Source organism: Mus musculus, chromosome 2 (assembly GCF_000001635.26).
Source record: "Mus musculus strain C57BL/6J chromosome 2, GRCm38.p6 C57BL/6J".
Classification (NCBI taxonomy): domain Eukaryota; kingdom Metazoa; phylum Chordata; class Mammalia; order Rodentia; family Muridae; genus Mus; species Mus musculus.
In genome coordinates, this window is record NC_000068.7 from 138,273,758 (window position 1) to 138,296,739 (window position 22,982).

At 42.5% G+C, this 22,982-nt stretch overlaps 1 protein-coding gene across 4 annotated transcripts in view; it reads left to right on the forward strand.

Moving 5' to 3' along the window:
* Btbd3 (BTB (POZ) domain containing 3) overlaps positions 1–13,667 on the forward strand; it is a 30,841-nt gene extending 17,174 nt beyond the window's left edge. The window contains exons 2-5 of one of the 4 annotated variants that reach the window (NM_001025431.1): positions 5,209–5,500; positions 5,992–6,082; positions 6,616–6,734; positions 9,701–13,665. In NM_001025431.1, coding sequence (NP_001020602.1) covers positions 5,358–5,500; positions 5,992–6,082; positions 6,616–6,734; positions 9,701–10,733 — 1,386 coding nt within the window. In that variant the 5' untranslated portion in view covers positions 5,209–5,357 and the 3' untranslated portion in view covers positions 10,734–13,665. Of the gene's footprint in view, positions 1–3,001; positions 5,501–5,991; positions 6,083–6,615; positions 6,735–9,700 lie in introns of those variants that run through there. The other 3 variants (NM_145534.2, XM_030250517.1, XM_006499294.3) reach the window with 3 other exon arrangements.
* Positions 13,668–22,982: the final 9,315 nt, after the last annotated feature.

Sequence of the window (22,982 nt, forward strand, 5' to 3'; positions counted from 1 at the left end):
GGGTGTGAACCATGTGTGTTATTGGCTTTTGTCTTTGTGAACTCTGCACATATATTTTTCTCTTATAGTAGATTAGAAATACAAACAGAGGATTATGTGTGGTGTGGTTGCTGTAAGTGATACAGTGGGTTGTGTGGGACAGAAGGAATATGGCCAGCAGTCCTGCCTTGCAGCCCAGGTGTCTCCCTCCTGTTTACTGTGAACCTTTCTTTACAAATCCCTCACACTTCTGTAATGCAAGTGGTCTGTCAGTTAGACTGCTGCTCTCCGGGATTCCAAGAGTCGCTTTCCCAAGCTGCCTATGGAAGTTGCACTGAGATGAGCCAACTGGGAGTTCCCCTGTGAAGAAAGCATGATCTACGAGAGTCTAAGCTCTGCTGATAATTTTCTCATTAATTCAGAATCCAGTGAAGATAGATAATGGTGATTCAACTTTCTAACAATTATAAAATCAATAGAAACCCCGCTGTGATTCGCTAACCTTTGGACCCAGGTTTCTGCTCCTCCCTAGTACAGTGCAGGCTCTGCACTGTGTATTTTGGAAATGCTTTCTTTAAAGGTTGGAGGGCTTCTTGACCTAGTTACCTCACTAAGGGAGATTAACTATGACTCAAAAATGCTCTACAAATGAGAAAGTCTTGGAGCAAGTGAAACAATGCTAGTAGTGACGAGGTTGTCGATGAGTTTTCCAAACTGTTGGTGCTGTGTCTGGATTGGAGAGTAAGTAGATGAGATTCTGTTTATATCTATATGAGGGGGTGTAACGTATTTAATGTAGCAAAGTAGAAACAGAAGCAGAGTACACATATGTAGGGATTCATGCTAGCTTGTTTGGTTTTCCCTCATAACATTTTACTGGTGTTATTTTCAACCTGCCATGACCCCTTTGAGAATTGGATGACCCTTTCACAGGGGTTGCCTGAGACCATTGGAAAGCACAGATTTCACATGAAGATTCACAACAGTTGTGAAATCACAGTTATGAAGTAGCAATGGAAATACTTGTAGGTTGGGGTCACCACAGCATGAGGAAGTACCTTAAAGGGCCGTGGCTCTGTTTTCCTGTATCTTGGGTTATGCATTACTCTGAAAGGCAGCTGACAGCTGTTGTCCTTCCAGAAACATCATCCGCACATGCATGCAGTTTGGTGGATTTCGTGAGCACTCTGTTAAGTACATGGGATCTAACCATCTTTTCTTTCTGAAAGTCCCTAGTCTTCAGTTATTGATGGGAAGGAGCCCTGGATATAAAGCTTTAAGTACCCCAGAAAATAATTCACTTTCTCAAATCAGTCTTTAAAAGGCTTGACTGTATCAAGAGCAACATCAAAACATAAAGAATAAAATAGAAAAAAATCAGCTTGAACTTTATATTTTCAACTCTTATATGTATGCTCTGCTCTAAGTCAGAATATAAAATATGATTCTAACTGGATTAAGCATCGTTGGTTGGAGAAACGCTTTTCCAAACAAACCTCACTGTTCAGCTGAGAAAACTGGGTCCCTTAGAGACTGATTGGATTTCAGAGCCCCCTTCCCGTGCTCTGGCAGTTAAGTGGCTTAGCCAAAATGGAACAGTTTCTTGGTTGCTGCTGATGCCAGTGTGCACAGCTAGCTTTCTGAGACAGAATTAGGGAGTTGATTATTTAAGGGTTGGCTGTTTCATCTGCTTGGTATTTTTGAAACCTGCTGTTTACATCTGAGGATCTGGACTAGATCTCTTCCAGACAACCTTACACTATAGACTCTGACTTGCCTGGCCGCTCACCTGGATCTTAGAATGGTGCCATTACTCAGAACAGAAGAATTTTAGAACAAGATAGGAGAGGTTAAATTCTTGGTTCAAACTAGAATAAATTATCTTGAGTTGTTTGGGCATCTGTTTGAAGATACTATGTTGGCAGGCCTAGAACCCGGATCTTTGGGGAAGTCTTTCTCAAACTCAGTGCTGTGCACACTGTGGAAAACTTGTGAAAATGCAGTTGTGATCCCGAATCTTATGATTCCAAATTCCCTGAAGGCTCCTGGGACATGCTGCTTTTGGCCCTGGGACTGCAGGTTTAGCAGCAGTGTGTGGCATGTCTTCAGAGGAGGAGAGGCAGCTCTGAGTGTGTGTGTGTGTGTGTGTGTGTGTGTGTGTGTGTGTGTGTGTGTATCTTTTAACAGCCACCTAACCAGCCAAGAGTGGCCTTCTACAGCAAGCACTGTTCTAGGGCGTCCATAGAACTCAGTTCTCCTTCTCTTACTTTTCATTTTTCAAGCTTTTCTACAAAGCTTGTTCTTTCCAAATACCTGGGTTCTTTAGGCTCAAAAGAGGGTTTTCTAAAGCCTTATGTAATTTCCTTTCTCAAACTACTACATGCACTTTCCCTCTTCTCCTTAGTGATGCAGAAGCTGTAGTTTTGGAGGCTTTTTGTGGTGTTAGCCATAGCCTTATGTAAGATAAGTAAAGACAAATCCTTACATGTTGTTCTTTTGCTTCTTCTGTTTAGTCTTCTTCTGTTGCCAGTTAATAATGATGGCCTCAAAACAGCTGGTTTCCTCTTCCATTCTAATTGATTAGTTCTGACCTGAGAAGCCAGATACGGGGTCTGTTAGAAATATGTTTGGGATTTATGCTCAGAAGTGCCTCTTATCAGAAGGGCTTTGCAGACAGGTATGATTGAGAACTTGAGCAGCCAGTAGAGAGGCCGTCTGTTCCTGGTAGGCAGCTTACTCAGGGGCTACTGGTTTTCTTAGTGCCTTTTCCTCGGTGTTCTGTGCGGGTGAGTGAGAGTCTGTCTGTCTGTCTGTCTGCCTGCCTGCCTGTCTCTCTATGAGAGTGTGTGTGTATGTTGGGCATAGGTGTTTGTGTGTTATGTGTATGATATGTGGGATGTTTGTATGTGGTGTGATATGTGAGTGTAGTGGGTGTGGATGTTTGTATCTGTATGTTTGTGTGGTGTGTGATGTATATATGTAATGTATATAGACGTGCACGAGTTTGTGTGTGTGTGTGGTGGGAGGCAGAGGTTGACCTTCCACTGCTCTCTGTTATTTTTTGAGACAAAGTCTATTCATTTATCTGTAGCTCACCAATGAGCTAAGGCTAACTGGCTACCAAGGCCTTACTAATAACCCTTACCTACTGCTAGAGTTAGGGTTATAGGTACAGGCTGCTGGGCTGGGCTTCGCCTTCCTTCCTTCCTTCCTTCCTTCCTTCCTTCCTTCCTTCCTTCCTTCCTTCCTGTGCTGGGGATCCAAACACTGGTTTCCATTCTTGTATTACAAGTTCTTTACTCACTCCCTGGCCTTCTAGATGCTTTCCAACAGGTTATCATATAACAGGTTATCATATCTCTAACATTATCCTCAAAGTACAGCTGAAGGTGATTTGCAAGGGTATTGATGTGCAGTGTCTTAGCCCTGCAGTCTAGAATACAATAATTGTCATAAATAAGCAGCAACTTGGTTCCATCAACAATGGGGATAGGTAACCTTGCCTGTGTCTCATACTCTGTGCTCGCAGAGGCTTTCAAATGGCTTTAAATAATGACAATACAAAGGAACGCCTTTGGAATGATTTAGGACTAAGATGCTAGGGGATTTAAAAATTTATTCTGGTATGCAATACTGTTAGTTATAGTAACAGTGTTCTCATTTGCTGAGGAGTCTCCATGCAGGCGAATGTTACATAGCACACAGGGCTAGGACTCTGAAGGATCAGGGACCAGAGGCAGCAGATAGCCTCTCTACTTTGAACAAACCCGAGTAATCCCATAGATGGGGCGGGAGTCACTCTAGTCATTAGTCTGCCTTTACAAACTATGAAGCTCCAGTAGATGCTGTTTTACTGGCAGCTGCCGGGGAAGCCTTATTCTCATCTAAAGCAAAGAGATCTTTTGCCTTTTAACTAGTTAATAGGAGACTTTGATCATTTTAAATAGCCCTTCTACTGGTGCTGTGCTAGAGCTTACGGATTCTTTAAAATTTGTATGACAAGATTAAATGTAGCCTTAAGAGTTGAGTTGGATTTTGAGATCCTGAGCAGTGCCCTATCTGACTTATCTGCAGTGAATCACAGGGTTTAAGCACTAATTATCAGAGTTGTCTCATTTGAATGAATGCTATTGTCATATCTACAGTCTGCCTTATGCTTGAGTACAGCTAAGTGTGCTGGTGGAAGCTCATCGTAATTAACTGTGTTTTGTGACCTGGGACACAGGTCCAAAATCAGTGCCGAGCTAGAAAACATTGGAAGCAAGCTAAATGCAGAGCCTTAGCAAAACATCCAGAGACTAAAAAAAGACCCCTCCCCTCCCCTGCCGTGGCTGGGCTTAAATGTGTTTGGTTTAATTTCAGTACGTTGGTTCCCTTTGGCTTTATAGTCTAGGAGATCCTGTTCAAAATACTTGCAAGTAAATGCTGCTAGGAGGAAGATTGTTGCCAGGAAGAGAGATTAGACATATGTGTTCCCATTCTTTGTTAATGGCTTTTGCTTGTTTTGGTTGAAATGAAAATGTTCCTGTACTAAAGAGAAATAAACCCCTCCCTTCCTGTTTGCAAATGTCTTTCATTTGCTGTTTATCTTAATTAAATATACAGTAGAAAAGAGAATGTAACTGCTGCTCCTTTAATATCAGAGCTGTGCATGCTACAATAGGTGTCACTGTTTGGCTTCATCCAATCCTGATTGGTGGCTTCAGCTATTGGCTCGGAGCTCTGGCTGTCTGACTCCGTCTGCAGGGCTGTAATACCTACTCTCCTCTCCCGATCCATTCACCACACAACTTCACCGGCCGGCCGCGGCCGTACTGACTCGCTGGGCTCGCCACATCTTGCTAACCTAATTCAGAAAGCAAGCGCCTCAGCTCTCTCTCTGCCTGCCTCCTTTGCTCAGCTTTGCAGGTGATCCAGAGAACGGCTGGTTTTATGCGCAAGTAAGAAAACCAGGAATCATGATGGGAATGTATTTAACAGATCCGGTCCTGGATAAAACTTAAAGCCAGTTTCTCTTCAACATAGTGAAAAGGTCACCTTGCCTGGCTGGGAAAAGCAGGAAGAAAGCAGCCTGCCGGTCTCTGTTAACATCTTAGCTCCGGCTAGCCTCTTTGCCTTGATGTTTGAGCAGTTTTGCGAGATCTAGCTCTAAAGAGAGACATCCTGTACTCATGGTAGATGATAAAGAAAAGAACATGAAATGTCTCACCTTCTTCTTGATGCTTCCAGAGACAGTAAAGAACAGGTCCAAAAAAGGTTCAAAGAAAGCCAACAGCAGCGGTGGCGGCGGCGGCGGCGGCAGCGTTGGCAGTGGGAGCAGCAAGTTGCCCCCAGTTTGTTATGAAATAATTACCTTGAAGACTAAAAAGAAGAAGAAGATGGCTGCTGATATATTCCCCCGTAAGAAGCCAGCCAACTCCAGCAGCACCACTGTCCAGCAGCAACACCAGCACAACCTCTGTAACAACAACCTCATCCCGGCCCCCAACTGGCAGGGTCTTTATCCCACCATCCGAGAAAGGTAAGCGCCCTTGCTGGCAGGCTAGCGTGTTTACTCTCAAAGTTTGCCGGTGGTGAAGTCTCTGCTTTTTCATGACTGTAATGCAGTTTACCACGAATCCCTGCTCCTCTTCCCCAGAGGCTCTACTGGTAATGGAAAGCTGCCTTGTATCTTTTCCAAAGCAGTACAGCTGTTTTCCTCTTAGATAAAAATATTTTTGCAAGCTGTAACATTTAAGCAGCAGCTTTGTGTCTGTGGAGCACAGAGACAGGAAACCCTTCATTTGTCCTAAGCCCTGTAAAAGTTTAGTTAACTTTTAAAACTTGAGTTCCTTGCCATGTGTCTGCAGTGGTTTCAGGCAGTGGTGTGGCTGGACCCTTTGTATGCTCTTTAGCTGGGAGTGGAACGCTGAGCTGTTGTTGCTTAGCTTAACTCTGAAGTTTTGCATGTTGGGGAAAGGGCTGCTAAGAATACAGGCTGTTGTGAATTAATGACTCGCCTCTTGTTTGTAGAAATGCGGTGATGTTCAATAATGACTTGATGGCAGACGTACATTTTGTGGTTGGGCCACCAGGTGGGACTCAGCGGTTGCCAGGACACAAAGTAAGCAACAGCTGCATTACCGGTTTAGTCCTGAGATTTACATAGAGGGACCCTGTCAGCACAGAGCTTGGTGTGGGCAGGCAGCCCGCCGGCAGCCACTGCATGGTTCGCCCAGTTACAGAGAATATAGACCTTTGGCCACACTTCATTTTGTCTTTGTTTCCTTCTACACGGTTGTATATATCACCCAGAAATGTGCGCTTCTCACTCTCCAGGGCTAGGAAATGTTGTAACTGGCTTGGAAAGTCCTCTGTTTACTGTACCTATAGAAATCCGATAAAGAGCCCATGGTTTGATTTATTTCCCAGTGGGGTGGGGGTGTATATTAATGTCAAAGCTTTGAGATATTGATGGAGAGCCCACTTTGTGTGACAGTCTCATGCTCCCTGTCCAGTGCACCATAGCCTGGCTGTTTACGACGGTGGGCTATGTACCTTACGTGCCCCCGGCCCTCAGTGGCTAGTGGTTTTGGGGATTGACTCTGCAAATGCTTTCAGTGTAGTGTGTGAAGGGAGCTCTCCCTTTCTCCACAGTACGTCCTCGCTGTCGGGAGCTCAGTGTTCCATGCAATGTTTTACGGAGAACTCGCTGAGGACAAAGATGAAATCCGAATCCCAGACGTCGAACCTGCTGCCTTCCTCGCCATGCTGAAGTAAGCATGATGTGTGTGTTTGGAAAGAGTTTCTTGTGCTGTGTTCCTGCTCTGCTGGCCTCTCAGTCAGATCTGAGTTTCCTGTAAGCGAGAGATTCTAAAGAGAGGGGGTGCTGCTTGCCTTGTAAATGGTCTTAGAACCGCTCTTCTGTGCTCGGGGAAGTCCTATGGAATGTCGCAGGCAGTTAGAGCCATTCCTTAGCCTAGAGCCTAGGGGCAAAGAGCTCACGTGGTGAGCTGCTTTTAGGGACATTTTAAAAGAAAAATAGCTTTCTGGAATAAACACTGTTTAATAGGGATGTTCTCCTTCTGAAAGCAGGACACTTTAAGGAGGCTTCAGAGAAATAGACCTTTACTTCACAATGAGAGCAGTGATGTACCTTGTTTAGCTAGCAACACTAGGACGACACATGCCTTCTGTGTTGTCTAATGCCACCAGAAGTGGAACTTAGTATCTCATCTTTGACTACATATATTTTACCCACAAAATTGGACATGCAAATTTTTGATGAAGAGATTTTTGAAGGGATTGTTTCCTATAGTTGTCTGTAGATTAATACAAGCAATTTTAAATTAGTAATATAAAAACGTAAAAAAGATTGGGGTAGTCACATATTTACTTAAAATTTTTCATATCTTATAGATACTTTACAGACTCTACTGCATGTTAATCGGGTCCTGGGAATCATCTTTACCAGGGTCTAATGCTAAACAGTGAGATTAAGCCTAGTTATTATAAGTTGTATTTATAAGGTTTTTCTTAACTGTTCAAGGCTATATTTTGATCTGGGAATTTCATTTCATCGGAATAAATTTAAAAAACAATGTTTTTGAAGAAAAATTGCCAAGTGGGTCAAAAAGTTTGACAATATTCTTACAATTTTTAAAACAATCATTATTTTTTATTTACTGCTTACTGAAAAATAAGTTCTAGTCCGTTTCAGAGTTTTTAAGTATGTAATTCCCTGGTCCTGTAATGACATTGAAGCCTAATTGAACTAGACCGTTCCCAGTGGGGAGCGGGAGCAGGGAGGTTAAAGGCAGTGAGCGTGTGAGTGACCATAACAGTAACTGCTTCGTCACTTCTTAACCTTCAGCATCAGTCCATTAGAGACACCACCGAGAAACCTCTCTACCTGCTTGGATCCATGCCCTTCCTCACTGCCTGTGAAGTCCGCTCTGCGTGTGACAGTGCCATCTGTTGTTGGTAGAATGCAGCCCTAGTTAGCAACTTGGCCTCACTGAAGTCCAGTAGGGTGTTGTTTCCCAGACACATGTACAGTCAGGAAACAGGAGCAGGAATGTCGGAAAGTTACATCTTGATTGTTTGCCAAATATCTTCTCTTGTAAATAGATGTATTACCTAGAGCATATTAGTGCAGTTTTTAAAAATTATGGAGTCAGGCGGGGTGGAAAGAACAGGGCGTGAGTGAGGTTCCATTTGCCTTGTTGGGAACAGCAGTAGGAACTGAGGCTTCCCCTCCTGTGTCCTAGGGGAGTAGCTGTACTCAGAAAAGGAGTGGCAGCTCCCTGAGTTCCAGGGTGAGGCTACAAATCCAGCCCATATTCTGGATGCTCTCCTAGTCCTGGCCCTAGGCAAAGCACAACTGTACTGCAGCTGTGTTGTCGAGTGGTCTTGCCGGTGTAACCGGCTTAGCCTATAGAGAAGACAGTTTCCTGGAAGAAAGTGTTTATTACTGAGGAACCTTTTGGCTTGTTTATGTGTGTTTATGTTTTCTTTTTTTCCTTGCGAAAGCTAATCTTGGTTTCTTAAGTTAGGTATGTTTTACAAACATGAAATAAAATTACTATAAAAAAAATCAAAGTACCCACTGCTTTAGCTTAAAAACTTTGATAAATTTTCTCAGTGTTGTCATGGGCAGAGTTGTCACTGATTATCCTTTTGTCCTGTAATATAAGATTGCAGGTCGGTTCCACCTTCACTGTCTCAAGAAACTCCCACCATTCCCCCAAACAACAAGAAGTATTTCATCTCCTAAGATAGGTACAGCTCCCTAACGCACTGAATCAGTGTGCGTGTGAGCTCTCTGCTTTGTCTCTGAATAGATACAGGGGAAAGTAATGTTTGCTTTAGTTCTGAAAATAGGACAAATAGGAGTTTAGAACTTTAATACTCACAAGATTTGTGGAGTTCGCTGAAAAGGTAGTAGTGAAGTTTATGTGGTGATTTCTTAAACTTGGAACCACTTCAGAAATATTTAATATCAGGTTTTATTTTGTGTTTTAGAAAAGTCCCAAATCATTAAGATTTTTAACTTTGACCTTATAGTTTCAAAAGACATTTGTTTTTATTGAAACAGAAAGTGGAATAGAGCTATATATGTCTACTTTAAACTCTGCTGGTGCTGAAGAGAGAGATGGCTCAGGGGTTAGGAGTGCAGCTTCTACAGAGGTCCAGGATTCGGGTCCTAGCACCTTCTCAGGTGACTCACGGCTGCCCATAACTCCAGTTCCAGGGAGCCAGTGCCCTCTTCTGGACTCCTGGAGTACCCAGGTGCCCAAACATACACGCAGGCACACATATATAATTTTTTAATAATAATTTTTTAATAAATAATTTTTAAGCTATAGGATTGGGAATGTCAGTGCTTTAACATTTAATACAGTATAATAGACTTTTTCTGTGTTTTTGTAATCTTATCTCTGATATACAGTAATCTTTTAGATAATTGGAGTATCTCTTATTTTGTTGAAAATATACTGAATTTGTCTTTATAAGATAGAAGATGAATAGCAACACAGTTAATCCATTTAATTATATAAGCTTACTGATGAGCTGAAATCCTAATACCTTATGACTGTATTTCAGAGGCTTCTTTAGCATGTTTGTAGTAGCTGTCACATGAAAGTATGTTCTTGGACAGGCTTGAAAGCAGTGGCTTCCTTCCTTGCTCCTCATGCTCGTTGTGTGGAAACCTGCTTACATGTTGACTACTTTCTTTCAGATACATCTATTGTGATGAAATTGACTTGGCTGCAGACACAGTGCTGGCCACACTGTATGCTGCCAAAAAGTACATAGTTCCTCACCTCGCCAGAGCCTGTGTTAATTTCCTGGAGACCAGCCTAAGCGCCAAGAACGCCTGCGTACTCCTCTCCCAGAGCTGCCTGTTTGAGGAGCCGGACCTGACACAGCGTTGCTGGGAGGTGATTGATGCCCAGGCCGAGTTAGCGCTCAAGTCTGAGGGATTCTGTGACATCGACTTCCAGACACTCGAAAGTATCCTCCGCAGGGAAACTCTGAATGCCAAAGAAATAGTGGTTTTTGAGGCAGCCCTGAACTGGGCTGAGGTAGAATGCCAGCGGCAAGATCTGGCCCTGAGCATTGAAAATAAACGCAAGGTCCTAGGAAAGGCCCTGTACTTGATCCGCATCCCTACCATGGCCCTGGATGACTTTGCAAATGGTGCTGCACAGTCTGGGGTATTGACTCTCAATGAGACCAATGACATCTTCCTCTGGTACACTGCATCCAAAAAACCAGAGCTGCAGTTTGTGAGTAAAGCCCGCAAGGGCCTGGTCCCCCAGCGTTGCCACCGATTTCAGTCATGTGCCTATCGGAGCAACCAGTGGCGCTATCGGGGTCGCTGTGACAGCATCCAGTTTGCTGTTGATAAGAGGGTGTTCATCGCAGGCTTTGGGCTGTACGGCTCCAGCTGTGGCTCTGCCGAGTACAGCGCAAAGATCGAACTCAAACGGCAGGGCGTTGTCCTGGGCCAGAACTTGAGCAAGTACTTCTCAGACGGATCCAGCAATACCTTCCCTGTGTGGTTTGAGTATCCAGTGCAGATTGAGCCGGACACCTTCTACACAGCCAGTGTAGTGCTGGACGGCAATGAACTCAGCTACTTTGGGCAGGAAGGCATGACGGAAGTTCAGTGTGGCAAGGTGACTGTCCAGTTCCAGTGCTCCTCAGACAGCACCAATGGCACTGGTGTACAGGGAGGGCAGATCCCCGAACTCATATTCTACGCCTGAACTTTTCTTCTTTTATGCAGCATGAGGTGCCCACATGGGCCCTCCTTGCCTGACGCTTAGCTCATCTGCAGATATGTGGTCAGCACAGGTAATTTGTAATGAATGAAGCAGTAGGCAGTTTCTAATGTCTTTGAACCTTTTAATTATGTACAGGCTAAAATGCAACATTCCGCTTTTAACTCTATGCTTAGAAGAGCCAAGTTCTTACTCAGGCTTTGTGGGTTTCGAGTTGCGTCTGTACGCCTAGGGAGATCGTGTGCTTTTCCAAGTGCCCACCAACCTCCTACTTCTGTACCTCTGAAGAAAATTTTGGATCAACTTGAATTTCCTTTGATGAATGGAATTATGTATCCTAAAGTAGTATCATTATTTTTAAACAGAACCCCTTTCTCTCAATAAATAAATAAAAGCAAAAACAAAGAACAGGTAAACCTCAGTGTACGAATTTGAAAGAATATTTGCTTTGTACCAAGTAAACTTAGAAAGTAAACACTAGGCCAGTAGTCAAGTTTGCTGCTGTTCTTTTACATTCGTTATTTCTGGGCCTTGCTTTTATAGTCTTTGTATTTCAAGTTCATATATGTGTTACTCACTAAACAGTTCAGACTCTTGATGTAAGGAATTAGATATTTGTTTAGGCCATGATTCCAACTACAAAGCAGACTTATATTCTTTCAGGTTAGAAGACAAGATACCAGAATGCAGACCGCTTCCTTCAGAAGTGATGCAATTGGAAAATGTCATTGTTGATAGAAAGAAAGGTTGCAAACTTGCTAATTTGTACTCTAATGGGTAAAAGGGAAGCCTGAAAATGCCTATACAACCAGCAGTCAGTTTACCAGTGAGAAAGAAGGATATACAATTCAGAAAAGCCACTCTGGCCTGGTAGTTTTGGACCCCCCACAAATACACACTCACACACACACTATTGGTTTGTTCTTAAGTCTTACTGCATAGGACTCCCGTTTCTCCTCCCCCCTCCCCTGTTAAAAGAGGACCAAACAGTTCTTTAGAGGTATGGTATGGAGTAACGGTTTTGTAGCACTACTTGTCAGTGTGATAAAGTACTTTTTATGCTTTTTCTTTTAAATCGAAACATTCTTTATCTGATGTTTGACCATAGACGATCTTATTTGTTGATTATGAACAAGCTTCTGGACTGCTAGAACCTGGCCTCTGGCCATCTTAAAGTGCCAATATATGACTGCAGGGTTTTTGAAAAATGGTTCGGAGTGACACTGGGTTATACCGAGTATTCACCTCATCAGCATCACATGCAGTTCTTATTTGTCCATGATACCATACGCCAAGAGGGAAAAGCTCGCAGACAACTTCTCCTTTTCCATGATGGCTCCTGTTGGCTTAGTGCCTGTGGCCCTGGTAGTGTCCAGTGTAGTCACTTGAAGCTGAAATATCCATGTGTTTCTGGGCAGCTTTTCTGCTCAGTGTGATCCTGAGATGGCTCCCTGCCACCCAGAGTGTGGTCCCTGGCCGCCTCCTTCTCCTGCTCTGTAAGCCAAAGTTGACTTATCTGGAGCAGGGGCTAGTCCTGGGGTGTGTGTGCCTGCGCAATATGTGCATGCAAATGTGCTTGCCAACTCAGGAACTGCCTCCTCCCTGCCTGGCTAGTGGTGGGTGTGTCAGAACTAACCTACACACCCCCTGCCGGTACCAGCAATGCCCAGTGAAGTGACTGCTTTTACTCTCTGGGCTTCTGGGCCATTTCTTCCCTTGGAGATATGGGCTTGTGGCCTTTGGCCAGCTTCCCTGGTGGAGGAGAGCACTGGATTATGGGAAATGTTTTAATCATTTTGCCATTACATACATCTGTTAACATAGTTGACCAAAAGCTGTTATTGATGACAACTTTCCAAAATTATCTCTTAATTGCTTCCTAATAAAGGGGATGACAGGTTGTAGTTTTGGCAAAGCATCAATGAGATAAAGGTACATTGTCAATTAAAATTACTTCAACAAAGGTTTTTGCTTTACAATTATGGTTAAACATTTCAGTAACTCATAGCTACCATACAAATTGGTATGGTACATGCAGAGTGACTAGAAGGCACTTACTTTTAAGCCAGAGGAGAAGGAACTTTGTTTAGCACAGATTGCATCCTGTAAGATAGTTGGGCTGGGTGTGATAGCCTTAAAGGGGCAGTGTCTATCCCCAACTCACTCTTACTGTGACTGAGCCACCCTCCATGTGGCTGGGCAAGTGCAGTTCACTGAGGATGGAAGAACTTAACTTTCTATTAATCATTATTATGTTTCCAAAAAGATATATCCACTTTCTGACTTGGCCTATGCCAAGAACTGTGGGTAAGATTGAAAAGCTGTACCTAACGTAAGAAATTTTAGGTTCTGAACCTATTCTCCTGTATGCATTTTCAGCAAACTGAAAGATAATGCGCTTGCTTTGGTTTTCTTTGGTAATTTTGAACTTGTAGTTTGTAAGAATAAAAATCATTGTTCTGACAGGGCTGGCAGCTCTAGTGTATAAACACAACTTCATTAAGCAGAAAACGCTGTAGATGCTTTGCCCAGCATACCTGGCAGTTTTCATCATTGTTCATACTGGGGATAAGGGTAACTAGGCTAGCAGTTCTAATGCAACATTCTTTAATCATATCTTAAGATAGTATTTAAGTAAATGGTCTAATTTCTACATAATTATTGCACTGAACTGTCTTTTTTTTTTTTTTTTAAGGTGTTTAAATAAGCTCAGCTAATTCAGGACACTGCATCCAACCGTGCATCAGTGTGCTTGACTTTAGCAGCTTACCGCATTATTTATGAAGGAAAATATAAATATGAAGTACCTCATGTTGAATGTTATTGTACTGTATTTTTAATGTAACAGTGCAGATCTTGTTAGACACATGAATGTGTATAATCATGTTAAATGCAAATAAAATAAAACTGGTTCATAGATTTGCTTTTTTAGTATTTTTGTTGCCCTTGAAATAGTAATTAATTCTGTCACTTTTGGTGCCACTGCATTTACGATTGTTTCATGGGAACATTTGTTTGCAAAGTGTTCAATATCTTTGATTCCTAAAGAAGGTGTAGTTTGAGGCAAAAGCATGAGAGGACAATGAATGTGTTAATCAATTGTATTGTTCGAAGCCTGACTGCTCAGTAAATAAGAGTGAGTGAGTGAGTGAGTGAGTGATTGAGTGAGTGAGTGAGTGAGTGAGTGAGTGAGTGAGTGAGTGAGTGGATGCGTGCATATTTCTGTCATGGAGTTCCTGGTTGGCTGGCATTCGGAGCTGTAGTCGCCATAGTTCTCTCTATGTACCCACTGTACTAAGAGAGTACTGTACTGAACCTCATCTGGCTTCTGACAGGACCTGCATTGCTGTTTGCCAAGGTCTTAATTGGATCCAGAAATAAAATAAACTCCCAAATAAGAGTTTTAGTGTAGTTGTTATATACTCACTTCATTTCCCATACTGCTTCCCAGCCTTAGGGCTCTTTGGCCTTTTGGATAACAATCAGATGTATATCCCTGTGTCACGTATATCTCGCTCATAACACAGCCATATAACCATTCGTAATTATATACATAGTTATGCACATACATATTTTCTTTGTACCTTTCCAATAATTGTTCTGTAGACTTTATTATGAATCTTTCACCTATCCAGGTTCAGTCTGTACTATGTACTTGCTCAAAAGATTTTTGGAATTACTCCTAAGTATGAGAACTAGAACCCCCCACCCCACCCCACCCCACCCCACCCCACCCCACCCCATCCTCAACTGCTTAACCACAGCTACAACCTGAATTGCAAAGATCTTTAATCCACCAAAGTCTCAGCTTTTATCTCTTCTTTGCTGCTAGTTAAAGTTAATCCGCAGGTTTGGTTTCATTATCCCAAGACCTTTGGGAAAGATCCAGAGTCATCATTGGGACCCAAGATTACCATGGCACTTAAATTACACCCTCTGGGTTGACTCCATTGCCTTGGAAGACTTTGGACCAAAACTTGAGAGAAAACTGCAAAGTAAACTAGTATAAAATGTAGGGGCCCATAGAAGCTAGGGCTATAAGGATCTGCTGAGTCTTTGAGAAGCTTCAGTGGAAGCTCATCACACCTTTGCATTTCCAGGTATGACGTTCCTATGGTCTTCGCAGCAGCATCTTCCGCTTACTGACCAATTGTTTTTCTTGTTTTAAACTCTTCCCTCTACCTTTTATAATATATATTCCAATAAAACCACTTCTGGGGAATTTTCTTTCAAAACAGAGGTTATGCGTTTATTTCCATAACCAACAGTGGTGAGTGGGAAGGTTCCCAGCTGAAAATGGGCCAGCATTGTACCCAATGAATCTGTACCCAGATGAAACTGTAAAAGTGGATTGAGACTGCCACTCTGAGGATGCCACGGTGCTGAGTGCATGCTGCTGGCTGCTGCCATGGGGCATCTGAGGATCGGGCCCTGTTTCCTTCACATCAACCTCTTCCCTCGGTTGCCTCTTCTGAGCCTTTCTAGTGGACTAGTGATGATTTCCACTATGCAGGCTCTGTCCTTGTGATTACTGTCTAGTTGTCTGTTAACTGGATGTCCAGTGGAAAGCATTTTTGCTCAAAGACTGTTTAATGCTCTTAAGTCTAAAAAGCCCCAAATCTCGAGCTAAGTTGAACAGACCTGCCATATCTGCTTTTTTGGGTCCCTCGGTAGGACTTTTTTTTTTTTTTTTTTTTTTTTTTTTGGTTTTTTGAGACAGGGTTTCTCTGTATAGCCCTGGCTGTCCCTGAACTCACTCTGTAGATCCACCTGCCTCTGCCTCCCAAGTGCTGGGATTAAAGGCCGCCCGGCCTTCTGTAGGGCTCTTTACACATCTCTCTGAGCTGCTGGTGATGAGCAGAGTGGTTTGTTAAAGGTTTATGGGAGTTCTTCCTTCACTAAGGCCATAGTAGTATAAAAAGTGACTTAAGTTAGGACATTCTTTGGTTTTTATTATTTTGAGGAAAGTTTTATATTTAAGAGACTTCCTTTTATGTCAACTACTTCATCTGTCATTTTAGAAGAAAGAACTTTTGACAAAAAAAGCTAAATAAAAACAAGTCATCTGAGTGACCTTGTTAATTTTAACATGAAGGCTTGTGTGAAACCAGAATAATCTAAGATATTTTGATATATGCCAGTCTTTACAAGAGCTATCCAATTTGCATTTGCCTTCCTCTCAAAAGAATGGTAATGACTATTTAAGGGTATGTGAATACCCTTCAAAGAGAGTACCACCTTCTGTTATCCTGCAGAATGCCTGAGAATGTTCTTTTGAGACATTCTATGCATCTAATGGAATTCTTATTTTTGTGCTTCCCAAACTGTAAACCTTAAAGTATTTCAGCATCTTTTATTACAGTGTTGAAACTGCATGAATCCTTAACTAATTTGAAATTGAAAGTCATCATCAATCTTTACTCTTAAGGAAAAATTCCACTTCTAAGAATAGTTATAGACAGTAGTGGACTGGAGATCAATGTCTTTCTGGCTCCAATAAGACACAGAAGGTTTAATGAGTCATTCAGAGGATTAACCCACTGCTCATTCAGTCATTGATCTTTTATTGGTCCTTTGCTTAATCACAAGCAGTCAGAGGTACAGGCAGGCAGGCCAGGAAGATGAGTGCTACATTGTTTTGGGAACTTGTGGTTGAAGTCAAGGATGCTCTAATGTTGGATATAGAAGAATCATGGGTGACTGAACCCAGTTCCCTCAGAAGTTCTGATGTCAGTCCAAAATGGTGTCCAAGTGACTATATCCAACAGGCTTCCTCCCAATGCTACTGCTGCTGTCTGCAGATAGCACCAAGTATCGCTGACCCACAAAGGGCTATGTGAGTACGAAGCAGCAGAGCTGAGAGGAAGGCTGGAACTCCTAGCAAATCATTAACATGGATTAGCATTACCTTCTGCCTGGAAGAGAAAATGATTGCTAGCATAAATAGTCAATTGTAGTGTGGACTATTACAGAAGAAATCCCACAACAAAAATACTGAGACATCCCAGTGTGCCAACAGTAAAGGGTCCATGTAGAATAAAGCCACAGCCTGTGTGCTGGGTTTGGAATAGGACATTGACCTAGCAGGAGCAGGAAGCAAGCATTCTATGGGTAAGACTCATTTATCTGGCTTTTTAGTCAAAATAAGGTAATGATACCGAAGAGGATTGAGAATAGATAGGACAAGCTTTTCTTTTAGGCACAGATCTCTGGGCAGGAGAGACTGGATCAGGCTGGAGGCCAGGAGAATGTTGGGTTGAAAGAATAATGTAAGTGAAGACTAAAACAGCTAGGAAATGGTTAAAAGGATGAATATTTGAAAGCATAGAGAGATCCCCAGGGTATGGCTGAGTTTTGAAATAACCGTTATAAAGCAACTTAATGAAGATGGAGAAACCTCTTGCCTTACATTTATTCTTAGGGAGTTTTGCATTAACTAAGTAGTTGTCTTAGAGAAACCCTTTGAGATTCTCCCCTTCCATTCTTTAAAGAAACTGAAATAAAATGTAGAGGTGATATAGCAGCTAGTGGCTCAACCTGAAACTGGATTGTCATCCACATTTAGACTTTGACTAAATCTGCATGGTACCTGAAGCAAGTTGCTCTGCCTCTAAACCTCATATTTCCAGGAAAATGGCGATAATCCCTTCCTAGAAGAGATAGGCGATGACAATATCCCAACACTCCTGTGGCAATGCTTGTTGAACAGAAAATACACCTATAAGTGCTCAGCAAAACCAGAGATGAAAAGTCACAGAGTAAACCATAAGTGTTCCTCATGTGTGCATATGCACTTTCAATTTACACATTCCTTTAGCGAGTTGTCAATGTAGAGAGTTGGACAAAGCCTTGGTGCTGCCGTTTTAAATCCTCCCACTCAGTAGCCACCTAGTTTGTAAAGCTACAATGGGCTGTATTGTTGAGGAATTCTCATACTCTAATTAGCTTTCTAATACGAACTTTAATTTTATCATGTTAATGAGATACAGAAATGATTTATTCTGGTGTGGATGGTTCTGACACATCAGATGCCTTCTCTGCTAGGATTCTTCAGATGACTGTAAAAGCTGGAGGAGGGTGCTATAAAGGATTCTTTAGGCATTTTCCAACACAAGTCTGTTTTGAAGGTTTTTATTTTAATTCTTTATTAATTAAAATAATCTCTTCTCATAATGCAGTCTTGGAGGATTTGGGATATGACTCCTGCAAACATTATGTGATTAAAACTAGTTGTAGCATTGCTATTGTTCGTTGTTGGCAGCAGGTTTGACTTTTACCGAGATGGATATGAATGGTATCAGAATTTTAATGGTGAGTTACATTCATTTGAGTAACCACAGGTGTCTCAGTAATTCTGGCAATTCTAGCCTGGCCCCACAGTTGTTGGCAATAATGTCTACCTTGCCTGGGAGTGCCTCCATTCCTTCTATGTCTACACTCCAGCCAGCCAGAGCCAGACCTCTTTCGCAAGGGTACTGACATCTGGAAATGAGCCCCCTCCCTCCCATTTTTGTTCCTTCAGATTAGATTCTCTGCTCTTTTCTAGAAGAATCCTTGAAGGAATTCATTCTCCAGAGATTTGTATTTAGAAGGTGGACGGAGCGCATCTGATTTATGTGGTACTGAGAGGAGTGGTCGGAATCCCAGAGCAGCTGACAAGCAGAGAGCCCCTGAAGTGGGTTGCTTGCGCTGAGGCAGCTCTACTTTGTCTCTCATCCTCCTGGGGGATCATTCTCATGGCACCAGAAAATGACCCACAACAGGAAGGACCATTTCTCATCTCTCAAGACTTACATTGGAAATCATCATTTCTACAGCATTCTGTTGGTCAAAGCTGGTCACAAGGCCACTCAGCTACATGTGGGGAGTTAAGTGCCTTACCCCTTACTGAGGAATGCTTCAGAGATACAAGACTAGGGTCATGGATTCAGAACAGGGTGACTGATTGGGCCATGAGCACAGTCACCAGGACGTAGCATTTGACCTAGGTCTTTTGTTTGTTTGTTTTGTTTTTGGAGACAGGGTTTCTCTGTGTAGCTTTGGCTATCCTAGAACTACCTCTGAAGACCAGGCTGATCATAACTCAGACTCACCTGCCCCTGTCTCCCGATTACCGGGGATTAAAGGCATGCACCACCACCACCTGGTTTGACATAGGCCTATGAATAGATTTTATGGTCTTTCTGATTCTAATACTAGATTCACATAGAGTTACCTACTAAAATCACCAATGGTGAAGAATTGATAGGGGAAAGGTAAAGTCTCCACCATGACTTCAGTTCCCCAATACAGGTGTGGCAGCTTTGTCTCTCCACAGGGCTCTGCTAAGCCATCCTTCTCAGTTCTTGCCCTCCAGGCGAAGTTTTCCATCACTCTCAGATCCCTATTTTACCTGGAGCCCATGAACACCTCAGACATATTTATTTTTTCCTAGTCACAGCTTGACTTTCAACTGTAATCCTGTGGACCCCACTGTTCCGTCTTCCTTAAGAAGCCAAAATAAGAAGATGTGAAAACAAATTGGAGTTTTGTTGTGTTTCTCTGCCCATCTTTAGTGACAGCATTGCTCTCTGAAGATCTCCCATGTTCCTAGGCTTCGTCCAGGTACAGAATAATGAGGACGCACTCAGTTCTGACTCAAGAGAGTCAGAAGGAAGGGAGTTGTGCTTTCCTTAACAGCCCACCCAATTGCTGTAAGAAGGAGCTGGGCAAAGGTTGGGCCTGGGGAGGGAGAAGTTAGGGACTCTACTTACCATGAAGCCTTGTATAGCTTAGCTGCCGCTTCTTGTACCCATTTCTTGATTTCCTCAGGACTTCCTGCCTGAGCCACAGTGTCCAACATGGAAAGCTCTGTGATGGGTACTTAGGGTCATGTTCAACACCAAAATAGAACAATGATGTAGAGCTTGTTGATATTTAATGAGTATTGTCACTCTTTATTAGAAGCCCAGGGCTGTAGGTATTGGTTTGGTTGAAAATAGCATTTGAGCTGAATGAGAACCCCACATAGCCGGTGGCTTCCAAAAGTTATTCACTGGTGATGGAGGAACTGGGGCCACAGCTGAACACCAGGTGAAACCTTCCTAGCTGTAGAACGGTAAAGCTCCCGTTTCCATTTTAGCTATCTTCTCTGCACAGGAAGAAAATGCCTCCTCATAATGATCATGGTTCAAAACAATCTAGCCAAGCAGAGGAAACGACATCTATTCTAGTAGAATTTATTGTTTGTTTATTTGTTTGTTTGTGTTTAGGCAGGGTCTCACTGTGTGTCTCTGGCTGTCCTAGAACTCACTGTGTAGACAAGGCTTGTCTCTGCCTGCATAGGCTGGGATTAAAGGCAGGGACCACTATACTAAGCTCTAATGGTTATTCTAATATTCCAATATACAAATTAACTAGATGGGCAAGAAAACTGTATAAGCGTTTATTTTATTAAACATTTATAGTAGGTTTCCTCATCACTCTTTAATGTCTTTAATGTCTCATTTTGAAGGCATGGTGCAAAAGGACAATACAAATTAACTAAGCTCTTCCCCAGAGCTCAAAAGAAATGCCCACCTTCTCAGTTGAACAATGACTAGATGCATATATTCTATCCATCCATATAAGCAACTTTCTTTGGCTTCTGATGTAGCAAAGTTCCAAAAATAAGCAGGGGAGTCTTCAGGATACCAACACCAAGTAAAATGGGGAGGATAGAGATGGTAGGGAAGTAAAAGGGGGAAGGAGGGAGAGATTTTAGACAACATGGCACACTATCCTCCTAAATGGGAAGACTTTGGAAGGATGAAAGAATGGCTCAGGTTCCTTGGCGGCAGGCATGGCTCTGGCCTAGAGCCATACTATGAAGATTACTGAAAGTGGTTCTATTAGGTCTTCTTGCCCTGGCTCCCAAAGCCTGTAAGGATTTGTTTGTGGGTTTGCTCAGCCTTTGGCTTACAGTTGAATGGATGACCTTTTCCAGGCATTTGCCTGGTGTTGTTTTTCTCTTCTGGACTTCCAAGGGAGTCCAAAGTGCAAGCCAAACCCATGACCCATTCAGGGCCAAGGGATGAGGCAAGAAATAAGGCCATTTCTGACAGGTTATGACAGAATCCTGCCCTGCAGACACATTGAGACTGAAAAGATGCGTGAGCTTCGTGAGCTTCCTGATCACCAGGAAGAGCCAGGCCTTGACCCTGACAGCCTCAAGTATACCCTGAGGCCAGCAGACACTTGAAATCTCCTTACTGCTCTTACTAGCTCTGCCCCTGGCGGACTGTCATCAGCCTCACACAGGAAGCCAGAGGTCCTTTTGTGTCCCCACATCTTCTATTATGACTTTCCTTCTTTTCTCAATGACTTCAGCTCAAGCCAGCTCTAATTCTTGACCTTGGCCAGTTAATGCCATGCCCTGCTTGGCCCTCACCTCAGTCATTAGCAAAAATTTAAGATTAAGGAAACTTCCTTTCGTGAAAAAAAAAAAAACATTAATACCTCAAAATCAAATGGTCACTTCACAGAAGTAGAAGCATAAAGAAGGGCCAGATTGATAGAAAAGGCTACAGTGGCCCTGTTGGGACAATGGTAAGAATTAGGCTGTGGTGCTAGTGTGTGTCACCAGATCTATCAAATGGCTTCTTAGAACCTAAATAAACAGAATGGTCTAGTTGCTGAGTCTTGTCATATATGACTTCTATTACATGAGGAACATTTAGTCTCCCAGTCTCCTGTTTCAGCATCCTAGGTAGACAGACATATCACTGTGTACAGCCAGAACCCAGTCCCTCATTGGACATTATTAGAGTTGTCTCCTCAACATCATGCCTGATTGTAAGCAGCTCTCAAAATCATTGGATTTTTTTTTGGTCAAGGAAAACCATTTGACCAATCCCTGCTGACCTATCATTTTGTGCTAACCCTGAAAGTCTGTATAAAATTGATGTCACTGGTCCCCTTTCTTCCCCAAGCACTTTTCTTTCTGGTTCACAGTGAAAACATTGTGCAGTCATCAGTGGACAAGAGTAACCCTGCATGCACTGGGAAACCTCTAACTGAGAGAGGACTGTTTATTTATCATCTAGAGATGTCCTTCAAGAGAGCATATTTCCATCATTCAGGATGGTGGAACCATGAATCTCATTCAGGTACCAAGACAAAAGCAGAGAAGCAAACACAAACTAAGAAATGCGTCCCCTGCTTGTTTCCACAGCAGAGGAAGTTTTTCCTGAGGCCTGACTTGTTACCACCAAACAAAACAAACGGAAGCAAAGGTTTACAGCCTGAACTTCCCCAAGAGGATGTGCACCTCACTGTAAAATCCACCATTGTGCATTTGGAAGTTTCCATTATAAAAAATTATTTAAAACCAAGGAAGGCTTAGGTTCTCAGAGCTAATAAATAAGTTGCACTTCCTGGGCAGAGGTAACTTATTCATTACATTTAATTTGTGGTTCTAAAAGGATGTGCTCTAAACAACTTGAACTAAACACACGATTTCAGAGGGAACCCGGCTTGTTGTAGACTCTTGTGTGGACAAAGGGGCCTTGTGGTCAACTCTTCTGGGGCAATATGTAGAGATAATCTCTTGTGCACTGTGGAAAAGTATTGACCTATCAGTAAAATGCTGATTGGCCAAGGAGCTGAGGTGGGACTAGTAGGAGAGAGAGGAATTCTGGGACTGAGTCACATGATAGACGATTCACTCAGACACAGAGGAAGATAGTCACATAAAACTGAGGACCAGGTAACCAGCCACGTGTCATGGCTTAGATTATTTTAAAAGGGATAATTGAGTTATGAGCTAGTGGAAATGAGCCAAAGCTATTGACCTAGGTATTTATCCATATAGAAGAAGTCTCAGAGTCATTATTTTGGGGAACTTATGAATAGATAGGAAAGCCCACAACTACAGCACTGTGTAATATAGACTAGATTTCCATACTCCTGAATTTTAAAGCTTAACTAATATATCCTAAGTGTATGGATTGATACTTTTGCTCAGCTGCTAAAAATGAGGGTTCCCAGTTCATAAAATTCCTAATTAAATAGAGAAGCATTCTAAATTCTTGATCTTTGTTAATCATATTTAGGAGAAGCCTGGAAGTTGAGATCATGACTTCATTAGGGCATTTGCACAGCTCCCCTGGTGGCAACATAATCTAATTTTAGCAAATCTTAATTGCAAGTGCAGCAAAGGTTTATGAGCATCTGAGATGAGTCTCAGATCCTCTGGTTTCTGAATGCGATGCTCAG